The sequence below is a fragment of the Dermochelys coriacea genome, chromosome 2, assembly GCF_009764565.3.
Source record: "Dermochelys coriacea isolate rDerCor1 chromosome 2, rDerCor1.pri.v4, whole genome shotgun sequence".
In the NCBI taxonomy this organism is placed as follows: Eukaryota; Metazoa; Chordata; order Testudines; family Dermochelyidae; genus Dermochelys; species Dermochelys coriacea.
In genome coordinates this window covers 73388368-73415336 of record NC_050069.1, presented here as the reverse complement: position 1 = coordinate 73415336, position 26969 = coordinate 73388368, and the positions used below count along the sequence as shown (strand labels likewise).

The 26969-nt window shown below is 40.0% G+C and overlaps 1 protein-coding gene across 2 annotated transcripts in view; it reads left to right on the top strand.

The window, feature by feature from the left end:
* Positions 1-26969, top strand: part of SNTG1 (syntrophin gamma 1) — a 578088-nt gene that overhangs the window by 486131 nt on the left and 64988 nt on the right. For both annotated transcript variants that reach the window (XM_043507881.1, XM_038390970.2), the window contains exons 13-15: positions 58-174; positions 5745-5816; positions 25811-25963. In XM_043507881.1, coding sequence (XP_043363816.1) covers positions 58-174; positions 5745-5816; positions 25811-25963 — 342 coding nt within the window. The remainder of the gene's footprint in view (positions 1-57; positions 175-5744; positions 5817-25810; positions 25964-26969) is intronic.

The window sequence follows — 26969 nt, the reverse complement described above, 5'->3', positions numbered from 1 at the left end:
GTATGATGAACATGTAATGAATGTAGAATTCATCAACACTACTGATTTTTCCATCAGATAGCCTATATGGGCTGGACAGAAGAACGGGAACAAGACTCTCTTCAGGACCGAATGTACACACCAAAGTTTCTAGCTCTAAGGGGTTCCTCTCTTTACAAATTTATAGCACCTCCAGTAAGTATATTTCTCATATTTTAAATACACTTTTCCCTGCTAAATATGCATACAACTGTTTTACACAGTGATAGGTGAATCTTTCCTCTGTGTACCAGGACGTCTTCTCTAATAGTGAAAAATTATGGGGAATAAAATGTTAAAGTTCTGTAAGATAATTATCAAAGGTATGAAGTGCAGCTAGTAAGCACCTTTCTGCCCACTTACCCGGAGCACTTGGCAAAGTTGGAAGGGAAACACATTGTTTGCTGCTAACTATGGAAAGGTCAACCAGCCTGAAGCAAACTGGTTAGATTTGTGCTGAATGATAGCCAGCCTTCCAGATTCAAACAGGTGAAGGCATGGGGACTATCAGAGCCTTTTGCATGCTGAGGAAATGAATTTTCAGAACATCTCTGTCTCCAGATTTTATCCTGAATGTGACTTTTTTATACTGTGTGAGAGCAGCAGAGGGGAGAGAGAGAGGGGAAGGGGAAGTGGGCTGAGTAATATCGTTGATGTAATTTAAATTTAACCAGCAAAATGTTTAGGGCCAATATTTACTACTCTTACTCATGTTCAGTAGTGCCTCACTTGAGCCCTAACTTAACAAAGCATTTAAGCAGTTTTTTTATCTCTGTTCAGCAAAACATTTAAGCAGCCCTGAGGTCCCATTACAGTAAAACACACAGTTAAGAGTTTTATTGGATAGGAATAGTTTTAAGCATGTGCCTAAGATAAGCACATCAATTGTCACACACATTGGGAGTGGCAAGGGGAGTTAAAAATTCAAAAGACAGACCAAAAACACAAGAGGATCTCATGATTTTTGAACTTTTGGAATTAGCTATACTGCCTATGCTTTGGTGCTTTGATGAATCAGGACCTGAGCAAGAAGTCTCAATGATTTCAGTGGAGCTGCTCACAGGCCTTTGATTCTGAGATGAGGTAGAGAGAAATTAAAGCTTAGAATCGGAGGAAAAAATGTCTTTTCTCTATGAGCTGGGAGGGAAACAGAAGTACATTTCTATGTCCTGTAGAGCAGATTGAAAGTTACCACTCACTGTGAATAAGCATGACTGAATCTGACCCTGAGACAGCACAATAATTCACTTGTTAGTTTTGGAGGGAACTTTTTCAATGAGATCTGATTTTTTTGAAATGTTTTTCATTCAGGACCAGATTCTGATGTTCTTACTGGTGCGGAGTAGCACCTTATTCAAGAAGTAGTCCTACTAAGTTCAATGGAATGACTTAGGAAGGTTTTTTTTCATAAAAAATATACTGTTCTTCAGGAGGTGGGGCAGTGGGGAAGACAACCAATCAGAGGGGGTTTCTCCCCCAGGAAAAGCTGAGATTTGCAAGAGGGCTGGAGATTCTCACATCCCTGACTGTCTCCAGCCCTGGGCCAAACTCACATAGAAGTTATGAGAGTTGACAACACTGGTTACTACTCACTGGATGAGAGTTTCATTGCCAGTCTGGCCCTTTCACACTGGGTAAAAGGCTCAAAAAGCATAAAGTGGCTCTAAAAGTTCTGGTCTAGTCATGGAAGGATTCTCTTGTCATGGGCACTTGTAGAAGATGGCTATAACCCTTCCCCCTCCGACACACACACACAAAGCGGATATGCTAGGGGCAGGAGAGACCACAGCACCCAGTATTGCAGAGATTCCAGGCAGTCATGCTGCACTTAGGGCAGCCCCAAAAGGCTGGTGTAACTTGGACAGTCCCCAGGGCTTAAAGCCACTTTACCCTTCCTTTCTCCTGGGCTTCAAAGTATCCCACCCAGTATGAGTATCAGAGGGTATCAGACTCTAGCCCTTGTTTCTAAGACAGGCAAAGCAAAATTAGAGTTTAGAATCCGAGAAAAAAATGTCTTTTCCCCATGAGCTGGGAAGGAAACCGAAGTAAAATTGTATGTCCTATAGAACACATTGAAAGAGAATGACACTAAGAGTGCATTAAAAAAAAAAACTTTGGGTGAGTCATTTTCACCAGACAGTAAGTGTAATGCATGCATGTTTTGGGGTATTGGACAAAATTGCTTTATTTTCAAAGATTGCAATAGTTATAAAAATGTCATGTTTTATAACCACAACACATTTGTGCACACTGTTATGTCTGCAATCATATAGGTATATATGTTCTTTTTTATTTTAATTTTCAAAGATTAGTATCAAACTGTTTCAATACTACAATTTTTCAGCTTCTAATTATGGGTTACTTAAAAGGGAGTCATAAAAGGACTATAGTTTTTTGTAGCGTAAGCTCCCTGAATCAAGTTGCTTTCTAAACAGGGATGTGCTGCCAATGTTTTTACAAGGAGCTCTCATAGAAAGTTTCTTTTTTGGCTTGTGATAAACTATGTAATACCAGGAGTGCATTTGCTTGCACATAGTGAGTTATCTGCTCTTTTTTTTCCCCTTTTCATTTGAAAAATAACACTTTCTCCTAAAAAGCAGCCATGGCACTTTTTATCTTTGATTTTTATTTTTTTTTTTTAGTTCTAAAAGGTAGGTAGTTTTGACTCTTTAACTTATTTCCTTGCTGCATTTTATATTTTAGAACGATCAAGTGTGTCAAGTCAGGTCTCCTTGATTTTACTGTTGAACTGTTGGAGGTCTCAGATATAGATTTTTAGCTGTAAGTGAAGAGAGGTGTGTTAAGACTTTAACAAAGATATCATTTCTCCTAACTGTTACACAGGCAATTGTGTTAAATAGATATTAACAAAACAGGAAAACAACAGTTTTCCAAAGCTCTTGGAACTATTTTAATCTACAGTTACCTTTTGCTTTGAATACACATTGTTCAGAATAAACTCTGCACCTTAAAAGAAGTCTCTCTTTTGGAAAAAGGCCATCTCTTCTCCAAACCAATCTTCATTATAAGACTGGCCTTTAGACTGAGCCCTGGGTGGCCACTCCAGGAGCAAGTGCAGAAAGGTGTTGTGTCTCAGACACTCTCTGAGTCACAGTTCCTCTTCTGCTCCTGAGAAAGTATTCTTGCATTTAGGCAACTGTGCTTGGCAGTGTTCGGGAGGAGGTGGAGCCAGGGCTCTACCTATTCCCCCTCCTCTTGCTCAGAAGGGTAAAGTATCATATATGACATCCCCATGCCCAGAGCTGGGGTCTGAGTAGGTTCTGTATGGGCAGCGTGTGCTTCGCCTGTTCTTATTCCTCTGTGTAGCCAAGTAAGATTCAATCACAAAGTGATTATATATTTTCACATATTTCCCTATTTCTCAGTAGTAGCACTCTATCAGATATGGTTTGTCAACTAACAACATCTAACTGTCTTCATGTATGTGTACATAGGCTGACATGTATTTATAACATATTTGCAGTACATTTTATCAAACATAAAACATATGGACCTGACACTATGAGAATTTGTATTCATATGAGTAGTCCCATTTAGTTTATTATGATTACTCATGTGAGGTAGGGGACTATTTGTATGAATAAAGGTTTGCACGATGGTAACTCATACTAAGAAAATCTTCCTTTCTTGGCCTTCCTGTATGGGCTTCTCTGATTGCCACCCATAAACCAAGACTTTAATAGGCTACAGACCAGATAAGAAGTTAATTATACTCTATGCAGTGCTAACACCCTTGTTCCTTACTAAATGTAATTAAGGATATAAAAGAGAGGTTTAGCGAAAACAAATAAGAGCCAAATCCTGCATTGTTTACACAAGCAAAAGTCCCTTCCACAGAAATGGGGTTTTGATTGAATAAAGACTGCAGGATTTGGATGTATATGATTGAATCTAAATATCCTGTTTATTGTTTGTTATAATAGAAACGGGGAGGGGGGGACCATGTAATGTACCAGACTGCAGATAATTAGAACTCTATTAAAAGAGCAAATATAACACTTTAATCTTTTTGATCATTTCATTACTGAATTTTATTTAGTAAAATAAAGTGATTGAGCTTGTGCTTCTCTTGTCTGAGTTTCAATTATTTTAATCTATATGCTCAACAAGATTTAATACTATTAGCACATTTGTCATGCAGCTCTATAATCAAATTAACCATAAAGACACAGTGTTATCCTTTAGAAGGTCTCATTTATATAGAAAACAGATGAAAAATAGAAATTTATATGATACCAGCAAACATCTTGGTGTTTTAATAGTTATTTTGAAGTAATCATTATAAAATAGTTAAGCAAATTGTGCATGGTACAACATAAAAAGTGGGCAAACACTTTATAAAGTCCTGGATTGCTATATTACCCCAAACCTTCCCACAATAGCACCTCAACAATCTAACATACCTCTCTCATGCATGCCTGTTGTTTCACTTAGGTAAAGGGATAAGTTCTCTCATATATTTTAAAGGATATTTTTATTTTCAAGTCTTGGAGACCAAATACATTTGCTCTGTCATTTGTCCTGTTCTTGAATATCAATAGCAATTATGTATCAACCACTTTAATAGGGTTCTGTTCTACTGTCCAATTTCTTTTACTGTTAAGAACTTTTTTTCAAATATAAAACCTCAATTTTTCAGACCATTGTTCCTTGTTCTTCCGTCTTCTCAGACTATGAATAGTTCCTTTCTTCCCTTCTCTCAGTTTCCTTGAATGTATTTGTAGAGTGTGATCATATCTTTCTTGATTCTTCTCCACACTGTATAAAGTTAGCTGCCTCTTTCTGTCCTTTCTAAATCCTATTAATTAACCCTTATATCATATTATTGGCCCTTTATTATAATCTGTAATGTTTCTGTGTAATACAATTATTTTAAAATTAATACTTGTAAAAATAAGTTTTATATACTGGGATAAACTTTTAGGTAGGCCAGAAGTATTTTTCAGAGCTTCAGGTTTGAAGGGGTGCAAGAGTAGACACTTCTTAGCACAAATACGATTCTACATCTGTTATCTGTTGTCTTTTATCTTAAATTCTGGATTGTAAACACTTTGGGGACTGTCTTTCATTAGGTGTTTGTACATGGCTTAGCACAGTAGTGTCCTTGTGTATATTGGGGGGCCTCACCACAATATAAATAATAAAAATAACATTACATAGGGGCAGTGTGCAACAGGCCTTTACATGTCTGCTCAGTGAGGGGAAGCGCAAAAATAATTCCCTTTTTACAAGTCCTGTGCAAAGGTTATTAGGAGAGCTCAGGGACTGCTCCCTGAATGCCTCAGCAGCAGCCAACAACACTCCAAGGGCAGCAGAAAGAAGATGGAGGCTTGGCCCCACCCCACTCTCTATCAGCCAACAGACTGATCCTACAGAAAAGCTGGTTGCACCGCCATAAAGGATGACACTGCCTGAATACAGTCCCACTGTGCTTCAGGACACTCAGGGAGGGACAGTGCTTCGCTGAGGTACAGTGTCTCTTTGGGCTTCCTGTGGGGTAGTGTACCTTCTCAGCACTGCCTACCTGAGGGCTAAATGTGTCATATGGCTGGTAACAGTTCTCTTAGGCAATGTTCTGAATCTCTTCTGTGCATACACAGTGTATCAATGAAAGAAGATCTTTGAGACAGGACAAAATGGTCTATAAATTGTATCATTAAGAAAAAATTACATTGTTTACTGTATTTTTGTTTGGTTTTTCCAAGGTCACCACGTGGGATTGGACACGAGCTGAAAAAACATTTTCAGTTTATGAGATCATGTGCAAAATTCTCAAGGTATGAGGAGCAAATATAAAAAGTTATGGAGGTGGCAGCTGAAAGGCAAGGGGGAAAACATCATAGCTAGATAAATTGCACAGCATGCTGTCAAGAAGAGCTTGAACCTTCTCCCTTTGGAGTCAATGGCGAAACTCCTATTGACATGAGTGGGTACATGATAAGCAAAGTTTTTTCAAAGCACTGCAGGATTGGATGTAAAATGAGTTTAACTGGGTTACTGTCCACTTGGGAAACTGTTTTTTCACCATGATCTAGTATGTGTTTTACATTGGCAAAGCATTTTATAGCTTCACAACCAATATAACATTTATAATATAAATAATTCAAACTGAGCAACTACAAAAATTGGTATTGATTCTGCCCTCAGATACATGAATGCAACTTTCATTGACTGCCACAGAAGGTTGCACCCATGTTCCTCTGGTCTGGATAGAGTTCTGAAAATATATATTTGGTGTTCTTAAAAACTTGTCTTTTACCATAATTTACTCCATTTGCTGTATTCTCAATACATAGAATGAGCAACTAAATAATGTTTAAACAGTTATCTCTGCAAATGGCAAGGTTTTAAGGGGATCACAGGTTGCATGTAACAACATTGCATATTATATATTTAATGTCATTTCAGGCTTATTATATATTGACATTCTGTGTTTTAAACATCACAGAAATTGAACATTCTCTAGGGGTGTAATAATTTTCATTTTTTTTGAAATGCAATGTAAAAATTGGAGAAAACAAAACAGAGATTAGGGAAATGTTTCCTTTCCATACATTTGAAATGATACTTTCCCTTATTTTTTTCTCCCTGATACATGAGGAAGGGAATTTGATCATTTCTCAACTTTTTAACATGGCCTCTATTAAAAGTAATTTATCATATGACAGCACTGTGATAGGACAATAAAGTGATATTTCCATGGCGTGGCAACTTATCTGAAATGTTGACTTTTTAATAGCAACCTTTGTAAATACTGTGTTAGAAAAAGTTCCCAGTTACATTCTATTAAAATGTTATAGTTTGGTGGAAATATCAAGAATTCTGTCAAATGCAGATATTTAGAGTAATGTTAAGGACATGAGTAATTTTTCTCATACAAATAGTGCTCATGAAGTCAGTACCAAGACAATGTCCCATCCAAACATTTTATTATACAAGTTTAATTAAAAACAACAAATACAAATATTACATAGATACTTTTAGCATTTTTAAACTTATTCCTCCATTCCCTTCTTTACTAAGTTGCTCCCTCCCTCACTTGCTTACTCTTTTCAACCTTTTCCCCATTAACCATCTCTCCTTTTCCCCTATCTTCCTCCGTTCCCTAGGAGGTTACCCTTGAACATCTTGCCAAATAATACAGATTTCTTCACTCCTTCTCTCCCGTGGATGGCAGAAGCTAGGCTTCCATAAAGAGAAAATTCAGTCCTGTTAAGTCACCTTTCTTCTTGCTTGGCTGCTGAGGCTGGCTGGGGTTTAAAACAGCTCTCTGCCCATGTTAGAATAGCTCTGCACCCACTCTAATGTATGCCAACTGGAACAGTCCTTTAGGAATCATTTGGCTGGCTAAGGAACCACAGACTGCAGGCTTATCTGGCCACCCCCCTCTCACTTCCTGGCCTACCTGACAACACCATCTATGTGCAGGGGGAAGGAGTAGGTGGTATAATATGTGCCATGCTGGCTGTGTATCACTAGATGATTCCCCTAAGAAAGAGGGTTTCTCTAAGGACAGCTTTTAACTTTTCTTTATGCCACTGAAACAATGCCAAGGGAACTTAATTTGAGCTGATGGCCTTGCCCAGTTATTGCCTAAGATTTTTTTAACTACTCCATAATAATACAATTAGAGCTAAAATTAAATGGGTGGGTGGGTGGTGGAGAAGAAAAGAGGAAGAGAAAATCTTCAGTATATATTTACTACTTAATTAATATTTAATTATGTCTGTGTTATCTGCAAGCCTGGGCTAGCTATTGAAGTCTGAAACTAAGCCAGAGTAGATTCTTCAGGTGAAATATTTGTGGAAAAAACAACAACAGTAAAAATCACCTTACTCTTCCATTAATCCCCACTTTTTCCCAGTCCTGCAGTCTGTACCATGGATTTTGCTTCTGTTATGTCTAAATATAAAAGCATTAAAAATATGCAGTTTCAGCTTCACATTACCAATGGCACAGAGGGTCTCTGTAGAGATTGGAGGTTATTCAGGATTTCTGTCAGCATCATAAATCTTGCTTGATTTTAGCAGTGCATGCTTCTAGACACACTCCATGGATATAACTGAAATAGATGCAGCTAAGAAAAATGACTTAGTTACATTGTCTATTCTCAAACTCCTTCCCGAGTACATTGTGTACTTTTGTTATGAATTTGTTTTCCTTAAGGAATGAGTTTGGGTGAGGGGGCAGGAATGTCAGGTGTGAACGCAGTGCTTTAACCTAAGTTGTTTTGCTTAGCTTTCAACATAGAGAAAAATCTCCTTCCTCCTGTGACAGCCACCCTCTCGACACTATATACCATCCTTCCATAAACTGCAAAGGCCTCTTCATGTCATCTGGCTTCTGTGTCAGGAGAGGGGCTGGAAACTGGGTGGACCAAGGAGAGAAATGGATGGCCTATGAGAAAAAAAACCCTCCAACCCCACAGTCTTTTACTTGTACCACAGACCACTCCCCCACCCTGCACCTTCTTGTGGTTACGGAAGCAGCTGAATCCAGGGGGTTCTAACACAACTATTCTTCTCAGGAGCCAAGGAAAGTCTTCTGTAGATCCCTGGGGATTGATCAAGTTTATGAGCAAGCTGTGGACCTTTCCATAGGGAAGCAAGCCTTGTCATTTGATGGGATGATATGCAGGAATTTCCACAAACAGATTTTTTTTCCCTTGGATGAAAAACAAAAATCTTACCTACTCCATAATTTACACATTGAAATGGGGTGTAGGCCTTTTCATTCATTTAATATACGAGAGGTGAGTCCCTTCATCTTGATATCCATAAAGAACTGCAAAATGGAGGGTTAGTTAGATGCATATTGGAATGATCATGAAAGTTAATCAGCACAAACCATGTAAAGGGAAAACCTAAAGGAATTCTAAGATTTGAACGAGATGCAAGATGAGAGAAGAAGGAAGTTTCCATAGACCAGTGCTTTATTAAAGGGGGGAAAAGAGAGTAGATTACTTGTCATGATCAAATATAATAATCAGTGTCATTATCTTTCTATACACCTATGCCCTTATATTGGTATAGAGAATCATAGAAATGTAGGGCTGGCAGGGACCTCAAGATGTCATCTAATCCATCCCTTGCGTGTTGAGGGGGGACGAAAGTATACGTAGACTATCCCTGACAGATGTTTGTCTAAACTATTCTTAAAAACCTCCATGACAAGGATGCCACAACCTATTCCAATGTTTAACTATCCTTATAGTTAGAAAGTTTTTCTTAATATCTAAACTATATCTCCCTTGCTGCAGATTAAGCCAATCACTCCTTGTACTACCTTCAGTGAACATGGAGAACAATTGACTGCCATCCTCTTTAAAAAGCCCTTAACATATTTGAAGAGCTATCATATCCCTCCTCATTCTACTTTTCTCAATACTAAATGTGCTCAGTTTTTTAACCTTTCCTCATCGGTCATGTTTTCTAAACTTTTTATCATTTTTGTTGCTCTCCTCTGGACTATCTCCAATTTGTTCACATCTTTCCTAAAATGTGGCACCCAGATGGAGCTATTATAAGGTGGGTGCATAACTGGTTGGAAAACCATTCCCAGAAAGTAGTTATCAGTGGTTCATAGTCAAGTTGGAAGGGCATATTGAATGGGGTCCTGTAGGGATCAGTTCTGGGTCCAGATCTGATCAGTATCTTCATCAGTAATTGAGATAATGGCATAGAGAGTACACTTACAAAGTTTGTGTATGATACCAAGCTGGGAGGGTGTCACGGTGTGGCGACTCACACCTGCGGCACTCCTGCTGGTTATCCAGGGAATTACCATTCCAGCCTCTGGAGCGCCCTCTGCAGGCCGATGTCCCACTTGCCGCTGGCCCCCCATATTCCTCCCAGACTCCAGTGCCCCTTTTACCCAGGGTGCTTTCCCCTGGCAGTACCCCCACAGTCTCTGGGTCTTCCCTCCCCAGGGAACCCCGACCCACTATCCCCACCTCACCTCAGTCTTTGGCTACTGCCAATCACCAATGAGCCCCCACGCACTGGGGAGGACTGCAGGGTATAAGCCAATTATCACAGGCAAGGAGAGTTTGGACCTGCTGCCTCTGCCTACCCATGGGCTGCCCTGTTGCAATCCCAGTACCCTGTCTTAGGCCGTCTGCCAGGCCTGCAGCCTGGGGCTTTTCCAGTCTGGAGCCTCCCAGCTACTCTGGCCTTCCCCAACCCTGCTTCACCTCAGGTACCCTTGTAGCTCCCCAGTAGCCAGGCCCATCTCCCTCCACAGCTAGAGGAGACTCTCTCTGCTCCTAGCCCACTGCCCTTTTATAAGGGTCAGCTGAGCCATGATTGGGGCATGGCCACAGCTGAGCCTGCTTCCCCCAATCAGCCTGGGAACTGCTTGCTCACAGCCATAGCCCTCTCCTTTAAGGCCTGAGCGGGTGATCACCCCACTACAGAGGGGTTGCAAGTGCTTTGAAGGATAGGATCAAAATTCAAAATGATCTGCACAAACTGGAGAAATGGTCTGAAGAAAACAGAATGAAATTCAATAAGGACAAATGCAAAGTACTCCACTTAAGAAAGAACAATCAGTTGAACATATACAAAATGGGAAATGACTATGTAGGAAGCAGTACTGCAGAAAGGGAGCTGTGGGTCATACTGGATCACAAGTTAAATATGAGTCAACAGTGTAACACTGTTGCCAAAAAAAGCAAACGTCATTCTGAGATGTATTAGCAGGAATATTGTAAGCAAGACATGGGGAGTAATTCTTCCACTCTACTCCATGCTGAGTAGGCCTCAACTGGAGTATTTTTTCCAGTTCTGGGTGCCACATTTCAGGAAAAAGGTGGACAAATTGGAGAAAGTCCAGAGAAGAGCAACAAAAATTGTTAAAGGTCTAGAAAACACGACCTATGAAGGAAGATTGAAAAAAAAAACGGGCTTGATTAGTCTGGAGAAGAAAAGACTGAGAGGGGACATAACAGTTTTTAAGTACATAAAAGGTTGTTACAAGGAGGAGGGAAAAATTGTTCACAATCTCTGAGGATAGGACAAGAAGCAATGGGCTTAAATTACAGCAAGGGTGGTTTAGGTTGGACATTAGGGAAAACTTCTTAACTGACAGGGTAGTTAGGCACTGGAATAAATTGCCTAGGAAGGTTGTGGAATATCCATCATTGGAGGTCTTTAAGAGCAGGTTAGACAAACACCTGTCACGGATGGTCTAGATCAGTGGTTCCCAAACTTGTTCCACCGCTTGTGCAGGAAAAGCCCCTGGCAGGCCAGGCCAGTTTGTTTACTTGCCGCGTCCGCAGGTTCGGCCGATCGTGGTTCCCAGTGGCCGCAGTTCGCTGCTCCAGGGCAATGGGAGCTGCTGGAAGTGGCACGGGCCGAGGGACGTACAACAGCTCCCATTGGCCTGGAGCAGCAAACCGTGGCCACTAGGAACCACAATCAGCCAAACCTGCGGACGCAGCAGGTAAACAAACCGGCTCGGCCCGCCAGGGGCTTTCCCTGCACAAGCGGCGGAACAAATTTGGGAACCACTGGTCTAGATAATACTTAGTCCTGCCATAAGTGCAGGGGAGTAGACTAGATGACCTGTCAAGGTCCCTTCTACTCCTACAATTCTATGATTCTGTGATTCTATGTCTACTACTTCCTCCTATCCACTAGGCTGGTAACCCTATAAAAGAAGGAAATTAGGTTATTCTCAATGAGTTCCTGAAAATGATTGCTAAAGTTTCTGAGATTGTTTCAGCTAGTTCCTTAAATACCCGAGGGCAAATTTAATTGGACCCTGCTGACTTTAATACATTTAATTTATCTGAATGTTCTTTAACCTTGTCTTTGCCTAATCTGTCTTGTGTTCCTTCTCTGTTGTTGTTAATATTATGTTTATAGCCACTCTAAACCAACCATATTTTGCTAAATACATTCTATGGATTTTGAGAGACATGACAATTTTTAGGAAAAAGTTCCTTAACTGTCATAGAATTGTTTTATTATTTTCTCCAGCCCATTTAATGTCTTTGACCTTCAGATTTCTCATAGGTGGCACTATGCCTATTTTAACCAATCTTACAGCAATATTGAGAGATTTAATCAAATTATGTTTATAAAGCAGTTTTAACACTACAAAGGGAAGTACTGCAGAACTATAAATACCACTGATTTACACAAATTTGTAAACCTTATTTTTTCATGAACTGTGTCCCACTCTGGAGTTGTTGTAGGAGAACAAATCATTTATCAAATAGGTTGAATCTGAATCAGGTTATTTTATTCTTCAGAGGAGGCACAACAAAAATCTTTTACACCATGATTTGTTAAAAGCCCTTGCTCATGCTTTACTTTAAGAACAAGCTTATGTTCATTCCTGTTAAGAACATGCATGGTGCTTTGCTCAGTAGAGATGGAGGATTGTTAAGTACTCTTCCAACAGGAATTTGCACCTAGCAAATTGTACATCGATAAGGAATGGAGGTTTGTCTTGTAGGTTTTCTAAGAGAAAATCATGGCATAAATATGCTAAAATGTCAGATGTATTTTGGAGTTGCCAAATTGTCTTTTATTCACACTGGCTTTCCAAATTATAGAAAATGTTCAGTTTATCTCAGGGATGGGACAACTTTTATGCTTTGGTAATTAGAGCTGCTAGAGCCCAGTGCTTTGATTCCTTGCTTCTCTCCAGTTGTTTCTGAACTCGTGTTTTCTATTACCCATGGAGCTCAGGGTGCAGCTTTGCAGTCCTAAGGAATTTTGTTTTGCTGTAAATAAAATCCATCCTTCCACTCATTTACACACAAAAGTCCCAAAATCTCAAAAACAATGAATAACTTTGAAAATCTGTAAATGTCTTGACTCTCATGACAGCTGTGACAAAAATGCAACCTTATTCATTTCACCTAAGTATGGATAATAATTTGACAGTCTTTCCTCCCCAGTGCTGAGGATTTATTTATTTGCCAGTATTACCAAAATCATGTATTTGGAAAGGCATATTTAAAGCCTCCCACTTTAACTTATTTGACTGATATTTTTATAGCAGGCAATTCAACATCTCGGTGATCATATCAGACTTACCTAGCTAAGTCTCTCTTAGAATGAGTTGTCCCTTAAAAATGTTTTCAGTGTGTTAGGCTTAAAAAACTTCAGTCACTGGCATATACATAATTTTTAACTTTGAGTGCTATACTAGCATTTTTCTCCTGAAATATGCTGGCAACTTTCTCCACTAAATATCCCTCCTATAATTCCAAGGCATACCAATGACACAATGGGAAAACCTTTTTCAGACTTGTCCCAGGTCGTCTTTAGTTCTCCCCTCATTTTTCCCAACTCTGACTACAGCTCTAATGAGGCAGCAGCAAACTGGTTGTGATTAGAGGTTTCAGAGTAGCAGCCGTGTTAGTCTGTATTCGCAAAAAGAAAAGGAGTACTTGTGGCACCTTAGAGACTAACAAATTTATTAGAGCATAAGCTTTCGTGAGCTACAGCTCACTTCATCGGATGCATTGAGCTGTAGCTCACGAAAGCTTATGCTCTAATAAATTTGTTAGTCTCTAAGGTGCCACAAGTACTCCTTTTCTGGTTGTGATTAGAGACATCTACCACAAGTTTCTCTTTTAGGCCAGTACATTGATTTTCCTCATGTGGGAAAGTTTAATTTCTTCCTTATCACACACAAACACATAGAGTGGTACAAGTAGTAGAGGATGAACTACTTGATCCTACAAAATATACACCCCTATTACAATACCTAATATTAGAGGAGAATATTGAATAATATATTTAAAGTACTATATAAACTTCAAGTAACTAATCCTTATAATACCAAGAGGTATGTAGTTATTATAATCCTCTTTTTTCTGTCTATAATGTATACCTAATTAAGTTAGGCGACTATCAAATGCAGCTTCCATTGACTTCAATTAAAATATGTGGCCCATTAATTCTAATTTCAAGTTTTTAGAATAAAATAATTATTTCAAAAGCTGATGTGAATATTTCATCAAGGCAATAATATACATCAAAATAAATATGAACTCTGTGCTAAGTCTTCTAAATACCCTGAAAAGTCTGCATTACTTTATAAAGATTATTCATATTAAAGGTTTCAGAGTAGCATCCGTGTTAGTCTGTATTCGCAAAAAGAAAAGGAGTACTTGTGGCACCTTAGAGACTAACAAATTTATTAGAGCATAAGCTTTCGTGAGCTACAGCTCACTTCACCGATGAAGTGAGCTGTAGCTCACGAAAGCTTATGCTCTAATAAATTTGTTATTCATATTAAAGAATTTCAATTTGGCATATTAGACTTTACCATGTAATACAGATGTTGTATAGTAGGTCCAAACTGCATCATTTATCAAAAAAATTCCAGTTAAATTATAATGAGTTGTTCATTATGAAATATGTAGAAGAGTAATATTGAGCCCCATTAAAAGGATATTAAGTCAATTTAAATATATGCGGCTCCAAAAATTATTCAAGGGCTGGGGAAAAAAAGCCATACAGTGAAAGATGTAACTGTTCAATCTGTTTAGTTTATCAAAAAGAAGATCAAGAAGTGTCTGATTATGATATATAAGTACCTTATGAAGAAAATACCAGGTACCAAAGGGCTGTTTAGTGAAAAGCATAATGGGAAACAATGGCTGGAAGTAAAAGCGAGACTGATTCCAATTAGAAATAAGATACACATTTTCAAAAGTGAGGGGATTAACTGTATTCTCCATCTCTTGAAGTCTTCAGATTAAGACCAGATGCCTTTCTGGAATATATGGTTTACTCAAACACAAGTTATTGGACCCAATATAGGAGTGAATGGATTAAATTCTATGACCTGTACTATATAGGAAGTCAGACTAGATGATCTAATGTTTGCTTCAGGTGTTAAAATGTGTGAATATTATTTTCCCAAACATAGGTCTAGACTTTCCCAACTGCTACACTGAGGCAGGTTTGCCTTGCACTGGTGGTTTTGTCCAAGATAAAGATGCAGCATTTAGAGTGTCTCAAAATATTAGAAAGACAAAGAATGGAAGTAGGTAGGATGGGATGTTTTCAATGATGGGAGCAAGAAGAAACTTGTTTTAACAGACTCTGTCTTTTCTGTGTAGTGCTCTGCCAACTATCAGCCAATTCTGGCTTTCTTTACATGCAGCAGGATTGACCAAGAGAAACTCTTAGACCAGGGATCAGCAACCTTTGGCATGCGGCCCACTAGGGTAAGCCCCCTGGTGAGACGGAACAGTTTGTTTACCTGCTGTGTCCACAGGTTCGGCCGATCGCAGCTCCCACTGGCCGTGGTTCGCCATCCCAGGCCAATGGGGGCTGCGGGAAGCAGTGCAGGCCGAAGGATTCCCCCATTGGCCTGGAGCAGTGAACAGTGGCCAGGGGGAGCTGTGATCGGCCGAACCTGTGGACACAGCAGGTAAACAAACCATCCCGTCCTGCCAGGGGGCTTACCCTGGCAGCCTGCATGCCAAAGGTCACCAATCCCTGCCTTAGACCAAGATAGGAGTTGCTACAGCACCACTATAGAGGTAGGCCCATTTTTTCAGCCCAGACCTACAATGTGGATCCAGCTAAAATGCTGGGTGCCCTTAGGGTATGTGTTGTAAATATTAGCCTGTGTAAATATAATATGCTTTGAGGTTCTGAGATAAAAGGCACTACATAATTAAACATTTTGTTATGTAGACCATTTTTTAAAATTTTTAATCCAGTGTGGTATAATCTTTTAGGCAGGTTATGCAAATTAGATTAAAATATTATATCCAAGACAGTCAAAATTGCCTTTATTTCCTAAAGTTAGTTTTTCCACCATAGAAGTCTTCACTTTCAATCAAGAGTAAATCCCTTCTGTAGTCTGATCACCTCCTCTCTAGTTCCTGGGTGTCAAATCACAGATGTTTTGAGACCTACAGTAAAAATGCTATTTTATTTATTTATTTTATATGGAGCAGTAGTTGTACTCTGATGGCAAATTAGCTCTGAAATGAAATAGAAGATGATTATGTCCACACAGGCAAGGTGACAGGATGGTGAACAGCTGGAGTTTATGCATAGTATTATTCATATCAGTGCAGTTATATATTACTATATTCCTAATCAGCTCCAACCTGAAGGCACAGAAGGTTCATGTAATATTTCAAACTCTCACTTCCCGACTATCCCCGTGTGTGCATGACTCACTAAATGTGATTCTTTTCATTTTTATCTTGAGTGCTCTAATGATGCATTCTTTACTCAAATTAAACTTCTAGTTAGAACAGCAGCCTCTGACCTTAATTTTTTCAGCACAGAATAATTACTCTTGGTGGTAAAAATAACTCATTTTACTCCTTCAGTATATTTTTATTATATAAATAGATATGATGAGAAAAGGGAGAAATACAGGAAACAGTTGTGCATTTAGCTAACATGACACACCAGTGCAAACAAAAATACATGACAGATCGATATAATCAGAAGACTGGATTCTTCGCATACTATTTGACAATCAGCATAGCTTGCTGTGGACCAACTTGGTCTCAAGAAATAACTTTAAACAGCTTCAAGGCTGCTTAAAATACTACCAGCTATGAATACTGCCAAAGGGATATTCAGGCAGGGAGGAATCACTGGCCACAGCTCTTATGCCGAGGGATGAAAAAGCAAGGATAAAGAGCTGGCTATACAAGTTGTGTACATTTGAAAGAGTCCCTGATGCAAAGAAAATTCTCAGCTAGGCACTTCAGCTTCCTTTAGTCTGTTTTTATGCTGCCAAAACAATGTAGACAAGCTAAGGATCCAACCCTAGGAGGCTGTATTAATTGATAGCTCCAGTAACAGAGACCAAAGCCTTGTTTACTTTAGTTAATTTTCATGTTCTTTTGGGCAATGTTCTCTTCACTTCTGCTTCTGCCTGCCTCAGCCTCTCTTCTCCCTATCTCCTCAGCTCCTGCTCTTGTCCCTTCCCCTGCTGCTATCCCCATGGACTCTTGTGTCACTTCCCTGGGCTCCCACTACTTAGTCTGCCATGTTTCTTTTCTCCATAGTTCCTGCCTTAACCCCAGTTTTCTCCTATCCTCCCCTTTCCCTCTACTCCCTCCTATATTCCCCTGACAGACCCACACAGTCATTTGTCGCCTTCTCTTCCTGCCCCTATCCCTACTCCAACCTTCTGGCTCCTGCTGCTAACTCCCATGTACCCTGAACTCTTGTTTCTATTCCCCAACACATGCCCTGCATCTCTTCACCTCCAACCCCATTCCCCAGCACTTTGCATTCAAGACAGACTGCCTCATCCTTCTTTCCATGTTATCTGGGATTCATCAGGGAGATCATTGAGATAACAGGAGAAACATTCTCCTCATTCTCAGTACCTGGCTATACAGCAGCCCCCAGAAGACAGGAGGAGTAATGGCAGGGAAAGTTATGCATGTCAACTGCAATGCTGCGATGGAGCAAACTCAGTTGCCCTATGGAGATAGAGCATACTCAGCGTGCACTCTCTGGAGAATTTAGCTGTCAAGTCTCTACTGATCGCATGTGAACTACCATTCTGAAAATATATGCATCCGATGAAGTAAACTGTAGCTCATGAAAGCTTATGCGCAAATAAATTTGTTAGTCTCTAGGGTCCCACAAGTACTCCTTTTCATTTTGAAAAAGCAATTAACGTGACAAAATTATGACAGATTTTTATGGATATGGCAAAAGGCACATCCCTGACATCAGTCCTACCATCACCACCCACCATCTCTGAATTTGAAGTTCGTGCTGCAAAGCATGGAAACAAGAGAGCTTGTCAACAACACAGTTGTACAAAGTTCTTAAGTATTGGCAAAACAACGTAACCTCGTTCTCAGAATTGGATAAACTGTTTTAGCCGACACTTAATAAGAACATTCCAGCCTGAAGCAGATAGCTTTCATGGAAAATATCAGCTCAAACAGTTAAAGATTGGCAAAGATATAAGCAACTGAAAACAGGGTCCTATAAAGGAAAGTGTCAGGCAACCTTAACGTTGGATGTCACTACTTTCTCCACCTATACTAATATGTAATATTCAAGGGCCTGATCCTGCAGCATGCTGCCCTTCATTGGGAGCTCAGCACTTCCAAGGTAATGTTCAGCATGTTGCATCTCACTGCACCAATCATCTGTACCAAGGCTTTTCTCAGATTTCCATTTGGTGAAAACCACCATTAGTGCTTCTTTGCAATGTTAGAAGAATTATATAATCTCAGCGTATACAAACACACACAAGCATGCATACACACCTCAGCATGTTTCTCAGCAAATAAATACCAGGGGCTATTTTCACCAAACAGAAATCTGAGAAAAGTATCAGTGCAGGCAAAAACTACTGGGTGCATATATGACAGGTTTCAGAGTAGCAGCCATGTTAGTCTGTATTCGCAAAAAGAAAAGGAGTACTTGTGGCACCTTAGAGACTAACAAATTTATTTGAGCATACGAAAGCTTATGCTCAAATAAATTTGTTAGTCTCTAAGATGCCACAAGTACCCCTTTTCTGGGTGCATATATATGTGTGTGTGTGTGTGTGTGTGTACACATTCATTATGTTATGTCTTCTCTTCCCTATTATTTATTAATAAGAATGTTTCATGAAACAATATTTTGTTACTCTGAAGTGAATCTGCTCTTGCTGCTTGTAAGTGCTACCAAAATCATCTCCATAGCAACTAATTGTGATGCCACGGAGATTGTTCTTAAAAAGAGGAATACAAAAGGGAGCATGTGAACCACTTAGAAAATGGAGTTCTCTATTCATGCAGATATACCCAGCAGCTAAATGTGAGGGAAGATTAATATCTAAAATAATAGTAAAACCAGGGCACAGAGTATGAAGAACTAATTAATATTCACAAAAAGAAAAGGAGTACTTGTGGCACCTTAGAGACTAACAAATTTATTTGAGCATAAGCTTTCATGAGCTCATCCGATGAAGTGAGCTGTAGCTCACAAAAGCTTATCCTCAAATAAATTTGTTAGTCTCTAAGGTGCCACAAGTACTCCTTTTCTTTTTGCGAATACAGACTAACATGGCTGCTACTCTGAAACCAGTTAATATTCAGTGACTAAATAAATGATGACTGGAGGTGCAAAATGCCTGCTAAATGTTTTTTTTAATTTCTCTTTACACCTAATGTGCTCTAGAATTAATGTTTACATTTGTATAGTGCTTTTTATCTTTAAAGAACCTAGACAAGTATTGGGCCCAATTACTGTGTCTGGTAAGCCCCTTTTGCATTTCTACTGTGATGCAAAGAGGTCATTGAGCTGGCTTCACCAGTCAGCAGAGGAACTTATCAACTTTTTCCCATCTACATAGTATAAAATGTTGATATAATAAAATTATTTCTATTAATGTGAAGGTGATAGCTGAACTGAATATCTATTTTAAAAAATGAAATTAAGGTCACCTGATACCAAAGAGTCTGATTTGCCCAATAATTCTCATTGGGACAGACTGTGAACCCCTTACTCATGCTGGTGAATGTTGCCATAAGTGGGACTGCAAAAATGGCTCACCAGCATGAGGAAGGGAATCCATCTAGCCCAATATGATCCATGTGAGTTAGGCATACTTTGGTCACGCACTCTTGGAAGTTGTTGCTGAGTAGGTACTGTTAGGTTCTGAGCACCTTCAACTCCCACTGATTGCAGTGGAAGCTCAGGCCATTCACATATTGGACAACTGGCCCAAAGAAGAAATTACTTACTAGTGTTTACCACCTACATTTTAAGTAAAATATAAGGTAGGGAGTATTTCAAAAAAGGAACAGTGTTTATCTGAAGAGCATGGAGTTTTTAAAGAAAATAGACTTTCGGGAGACATATGAAGATAATGCCACTATCCAATGATTGTGAAGTATTCCACTTTAACCTGATCTTTTAAAGTTAATGAACCATGCTAGTTTCCCTGGGAGAAATGTATTGTTCTTACTTAATAGGTACATCATTATTAATCGGGCAAACAGGAGTCACCCCTCCTGACAGCAGGGATGCTGGATTACACAGCATGTGGACATGAGCCAAAGACCTTCCTGACAGTCAGTTCTGCTGCAAGGCTCTTTCTTTGGACTTTCTGTTATAAATAAATAAATGGATAGATAAAATGACCTTTTTGGAGTGGAGAGTCAGGAGACTGGTACAACTTTCCCTTCTTGTGACAATTCTTTCCCAGAGAATTTGTTTTTAATTGTGCTCTCAGGCAAATACTACAATTAAATCATTATTAGTCTCATACAGTACATATGAAGTCATCACAAAGTTCAATAAAGGCCACCACAGACTAATACGTGATAATAAAAGAACAAGATTATGATAATCACTAAGCGAGTGTCTGAATGCATTATAGTTATACTGAAGTGAAACATCTTATCAACAAAACAACTTCCATGAGATGAAAAGTTAGTTAATAAGGATGGCTTCTTAGTCCAGCTCAGTGTACAAGACTCCAGACATTGTTATCTCATATTTACAGCATCCTTTAGAGAATTTCTCATGCTTTCTGGGGGAGGGCATACTACCCTGAACTAATATCTTATATGGACAAGCACATAGCACTTTTGTTAAAAAAAATTTACACACACATTGGCAGTCCATTGACCTGCTTATCCATTATTTAACAGAAAGTACAATTAGATACATAGGTACAGGTCTGGAGTGTTGCACACCTATGCACAGGTGAAAAAGTAATAAAAAGGGCAGGGAGTACAAGGGAACTCAATCCTGCATTTATGAGTGCTGCTTAGCTGCCAGATAACTTTTGCCTAGCAGAAGGAAAATGGCCAAAGAAATAGGTATAGCTCAGAGTCTTGTTAGCATGGTGAGACTCACTCTTTGGAAAACTGCATATTTACATGTTCATTTTGTCATGCCCCTTGCTGAACAGATCCATTGACTTATCTGAGTGTGGCCAGGAAACCCTGATGAATTAAATCCAACCCTGTGAAGACAGGCACTACTCTCCTGTCCCTGTGTATGCTATTCAGTGCTTAATTTGTGGGGTAGCTTGCCTGGGCTCAGTCCCGGCACAGCTAGGCTTGGTACTTCATAGCCCTGGAACATCTGTTCTTGTCATGTCAGTTATGAAAGTTTAAAAAATCTCTCTTTTTTGGTCTGAAATATGTTTTTTCTTAAAATTCTCAACACAGTTGTATCCATCAGGGCCATTACTAGGGTGGGGTGAGTGGGGCAGCCACCCATGGTGCAAAGCTGGGGGAGTAGAGGGTGTAAAAATAGGATGGACGAATAAAATGGGAGGGGGTCCCTCATGGCAGTGCTGCCTTCAGAGCTGGGTGGATGGAGAGTGGTGGTTGCTGGCCGGGCACCCAGCTCTGAAGGCAGCACTGCCGCCAACAGCAGTGCAAAAGTAAGAATGGCATGGTAGTGCCACCACCCACAGCAGCGCAAAAGTAAGGGTGGCAGATATGGTAATGGGACCCGTGGATCCCTGTTTTCCACTACAGGGCTCTGCCTCCTACCATTTCTTTTTTCATTCATCCCATTTTTCTGCCTCCTTCCCCTGGCTTTGTGCCCTGGGTGGCTGCCCTACTCGCCCTGCTGTGGTTGCTGCCCTGGTACAATATGTGGTGTGAACCTCTAATGCTAATACACTTTCAAATAAACTTATGACTGAACGTGCAGCGGTATTGCTGACATTGATAATGACCACCACACATTTAAAATCATAGCCTGTTTAAAATCTGAAATTAAATCATTCCTTGAGCCCTGGATCAGGAGTTGCAGACTGTGCTAAATGGGTGGCTAGCACTCTTACGCATCAGCCCCTAATTGATGGTGATGGCATCATTTCTGGTGCTTGAATTCATATTGGCTGAGAGTCATGTGTTGCTATGGCAAATGGACACTCATTGGGATAAAACCTGCAACAATATAACTGTAGCTTTCAGGCTGTATGTGGTTGACAGTCCTCATAAGTCATCTGCAATTGTTTACCAAATATGAATATAGAGCCATTATTATCTGTTTTCTATAGACTTCATAGTGCTGTGTGAGACTTGCCAGGAGCACCCAGAAGCTTTAGCATTAGCACAGGGTGCTTCATTGGACAAGAGTTACAAGAGTGTTTTCACTAAGCAATTATTATTTATTAGTATGGCTACGATTTAGTCACAGAGGTCACGGTAGTCATGGATTCCATGACTTTACCAGACCTCTGTGACTTCTTCCGCTTCAGCTGTCCGTAGCTGAAGCCAGGGCTGGAGCCATGGCTGGAGCTGGAACTGTGGCTATGCTCCCCACATAGCTCCGGAGGGGGGACCGCAGCCGGGGCTGTGTGCTCCTGCCCCATGATGGGGTCAGCTCCAACCCCGGGGCTTGTGGCAGGGGCCGCAGCTGGGGCCATGCACTCCTGCCATCCAATGGGGGCTGCAGTCAGAGCTGTGCACATCTGCCATGCAGCTTGTATGGTTATCTTTAGTAAAAGTCACGGACAGGCCACAGGCTCCGTGAATTTTTGTTTGTTGCCCATGACCTGTCCATGACTTTTACTAAAAATAACTGTGACAAAATCTTAGCCTTATTTATCAGTGTTCTAAATATGATGGTGATAGATTCAATTCCAGGTACCTTCTAAGTTGTTAGTACTATGTGCACATTTTGGGATAATGTTTATTTTTGGTTCTTTGCTACCATCCAAATATAAAAGTGTTATGCTTTGTCCTTCTAACCCAAGGGTGTCCAACCTGAGGACTGCGGGACACTTATGACCCTTGGGCTCTAACTTCTGGTCTTTAAGGTGGCTGTTAAGAAAATTTGTACTTTATTATTGAAAAATGAGATTGCTAAGTGGTGCTCTACATATTTTTAAATTGGAATGTTTCCACTGTGGGGAGAAGCATAGGGGTTGTCACCTCACCAGTTGTCTCCCACTACTTCCCTGCAGTTTGTAGGAGCAGTTCTAGTGTGAGCGTAGGGCAGTCTTGAGCAGCTGCTGTCCCTTCCCTGGTTCAGCTCTTGTGCAACTTGCCTGGTGTCTGACTGTTTCATCAAAGGGAAAGGAGGGAAGTAGTTCAGGCAGTTCCCACTGCCTGCTTACCTACCCATCAGTGAGAGCCCTTGAGTCAGCAGGATAGTTCAACTGGCTCTGTGAGCCTGGCTAAGGATAACATCCTTCCCTCCCTCCCTCAGCCATCTAGATCAACACAGTACAGCAGAAAAAGAGAAACTGAGGACCAACAAACAGATTCTCTCCCTCAGCCCCAGTGCAAGCTAGAACATTATAGGGTGCTGCCCTAACTTATCTCTGTTGGCTGTGGTCCCTGAAGGATCAGACGGCAGTTGGGGATAGCCAGAGTGCCAAGCATTCCAGCCAATCCCCTTCCCTCACCCTCAATACGTACCCTGTACCAGAGACTAGAGGAAGCCAGCTACGTCAGCTCTACACCCTCTTGGGAGACCCTCTATGCCAGGGGACATCCCACAAAGGGACTGACTGGTGGGCTTCACACTTTTTACACTGCCTGAATGGTGCAAAAGCAAAGGAACGGGACAGTGATTCTGTCCCAAAGTAAAAAGAAAAAGGAGTACTTGTGGCACATTAGAGACTAACAAATTTATTTGAGCATAAGCTTTCGTGAGCTACAGCTCACTTCATCGGATGCATTCAGTGGAAAATACAGTGGGGAGATTTATATACAACACAAAGAACATGAAACAATGAGTTTTATCATACACACTGTAAGGAGAGTGATCACTTAAGATGAGCCATCACCAGCAGCAGGGGGGGAAAGGAGGAAAACCTTTCATGGTGACAAGTAAGGTAGACCATTTCCAGCAGTTAACAAAAACATCTGAGGAACAGTGGGGTGGGGAGGGAGAAATAACATGGGGAAATAGTTTTACTTTGTGTAATGACTCATCCATTCCCAGTCTCTATTCAAGCCTAAGTTAATTGTATCCAGTTTCCAAATTAATTCCAATTCAGCAGTCTCTCCTTGGAGTCTGGTTTTGAAGTTTTTTTGTTGAAAGATAGCCACCCTCAGGTCTGTAATCGAGTGACCGGAGAGATTGAAGTGTTCTCTGACTGGTTATTGAATGTTATAATTCTTGACGTCTGATTTGTGTCCATTTATTCTTTTACGTAGAGACTGTCCAGTTTGACCAATGTACATGGCAGAGGGGCATTGCTGGCACATGATGGCATATATCACATTGGTAGATGCGCAGGTGAATGAGCCTCTGATAGTGTGGCTGATGTGATTAGGCCCTATGATGGTGTCCCCTGAATAGATATGTGGACAGAGTTGGCAACGGGCTTTGTTGCAAGGATAGGTTCCTGGGTTAGTGGTTCTGTTGTGTGGTGTGTGGTTGCTGGTGAGTATTTGCTTCAGGTTGGGGGGCTGTCTTTAAGCAAGGACTGGCCTGTCTCCCAAGATCTGTGAGAGTGATGAGTCGTCCTTCAGGATAGGTTGTAGATCCTTGATGATGCATTGGAGAGATTTTAGTTGGGGGCTGAAGGTGATGGCTAGTGGCGTTCTGATTGACAGAGCCAGAAGAGTACCCAGAAGTCACCTACTACAGGACAGGCCCAACAAAGAAAATAACAGAACGCCACTAGCCATTTGATCTGAGAATCCAATAATGTATGCAGTTCACAACTGCTATCACATTTCCATGGTATCTAAGTACCTACTCCCTGTGTTATTGTGGTTCAAATGTCTGTGATTATGGGCCTGATCCATTGCTATCTGATGTAAATGGAAAGACTCCTTGTGACTTCAGTAGGTTTTGAATCACATACTAAGTCACTCTCTAATATCTGGCCTACAGTGTGTGCAGATGCTAATGAACTGTAGCTAACTGAGATTTCCCTTTAACTCAGCTGGTAGAGGAAGAGCTCTGTGTAAGCTTGAAAGCTTGTCTCTCCCATCAACTGAAGTTGGTCTTATATAAGATATGACCTCACCCACCTTGAGAGCCAAAGGCATTTATTTTTATTCCTGATGCCATATGTGCTCAGTTTAAGTGGTGACCTTGTTGTCTGTCATTTGTGACAATGAATATATTGCACTGTGATCTTTCTGGGTGCTTCTTTTCTTGTTTTCACAAGTGTATTTGTGTGAACTGTGTGCCAGAATTTTAACCCACAATGTTCCCATTTTTCGAAGTGCTGTTTAAAAAATTCATTGATAATTTTTTTTAATGGTGGATTTCATTGCAAATTTCTCAATTATAAATCCTGTCTACTATTTAATGCTATATTTTTTTACAGTCTGATATCAAATGTCTTTCTTGGTAGTATATGTAATTTCCTCTCACTGGATCTTAAATTATGGACAAACAATTACTATTTACACTGAAGTATTCTCTCACTCCTTTGGTGGGTACAATGGGGTACATTGGTGAGGTTGGCAGAGTAGTTTAAAGAGTCTCATCTTACTCTGTGCTTGACCTCTTCTGTCGATAAATAGAAGACATATTTTATAGATGCTTCATTACTTTAAAAAAAACACCTATTGTACCCTTTATGAGAAATGGCTTGTTAAGATGTTGAAAGTTATGCTAGTGATTTTCTGTAAACCCTAGTACAGTATGTTGTTAAAATGCACAGCTCTCAACATAACATCTTGTTTCAAATTTCTTCAGATGTCAACATTTAGACCCAAGTCTTCCTTTGCAATTCCTGAACTTTCACCTACTAATGCAGTATGTACAAAGTTAGCAATGCTCAGCTATAACGTTAGATTTGAGGCACAGATATTTACAGTAAGAAATATAAATTATGTATGCCAGATTATATAACTTCAAGCTTTTATCAGGACAGTGATCTGTTGGATCGTCGGAAACACTGCTTCGGTGTCCAATCTGAATCTGGAGAGGATCTCTACTTTTCCGTGGAGTTAGAGTGTGACCTAATCCTATGGGAAAAAGCCTTCCAAACAGCAACTTTTTTAGAAGTTGAACGAATTCAGGTGAGACAGCTGCCATAATGCCTGTGTTCTGGAACATTAATAAGTGATTGTCAGGGATGAAAATGAGTAAGAAAAAAGCCAAAATGAGATGGAATCATCTAACCTTCTAATGGATTACTCACATTATTATTATAACTATACAGTGTCCTAGTTGTTCCTGGTGTTTTGATTATATGTCTATCTAGCATTTCTCTATATTACTCAAATCTAAGTACAAGAAGACACTGTCACCTTTCCTATGGAGTTTGTAATCAAAGGCTCATAGGACATCCTTACCCATCTCAAATTTCTGCCTTTAATTACCATGGATAGGTAACTCAATAAATAACGACAAAAAGCAATAGGCAAAGTAGGGACAGAAGGAAAACAGGAGAGAGTCTTTAAACAATGGGGAGGTAACACAGCTGTTTGGACAGCATTGTTGTACAATCAGATGATATAAAGAACCCAATTCTGACCTCACTTACAAGGATTAAACTCTCATTGCAGTTAATAGGTGCTGCACCAATATGAGGGCAAAACTGAGCCTAACACTTTTGCTTTGTTTTTTCCATACATTTCTTGTTTGTTGCCATTTCTTTTTAATTATCAGATGCCAGAGTGAGGAGTAGGTGATACCAGAGTAGAGATTAGTAGTGGACTATTCTATAGCTATAATTATAGAGCAAGCTGGGTAATATTAGTTGCCCAATCAGCATTTTATTGTGAAATTAAGATGACCAACAGTGCATGGTAGTTTATGTTAAAATATAAAAAGAAGTTCAAAGTTCTTTCTGATTCACCCATTCCTAGCTGTAATGTTGATATAGCAATCAGAAAAATATCTTTTTGGACACCTCTGCAAAGATGTTGTCATGATTAGTCTTCCAGCTGCACGCATAAAAAATCATATTTGCATATCAGTAGTGCATCTAAATGTTAGATGGTGTCCCTATTTGGTATGTGTAAATGCTGGTTTGTGCTCAAAGATGAGTTTCTATGAATACATCTTTTTTGTGCCCTCATT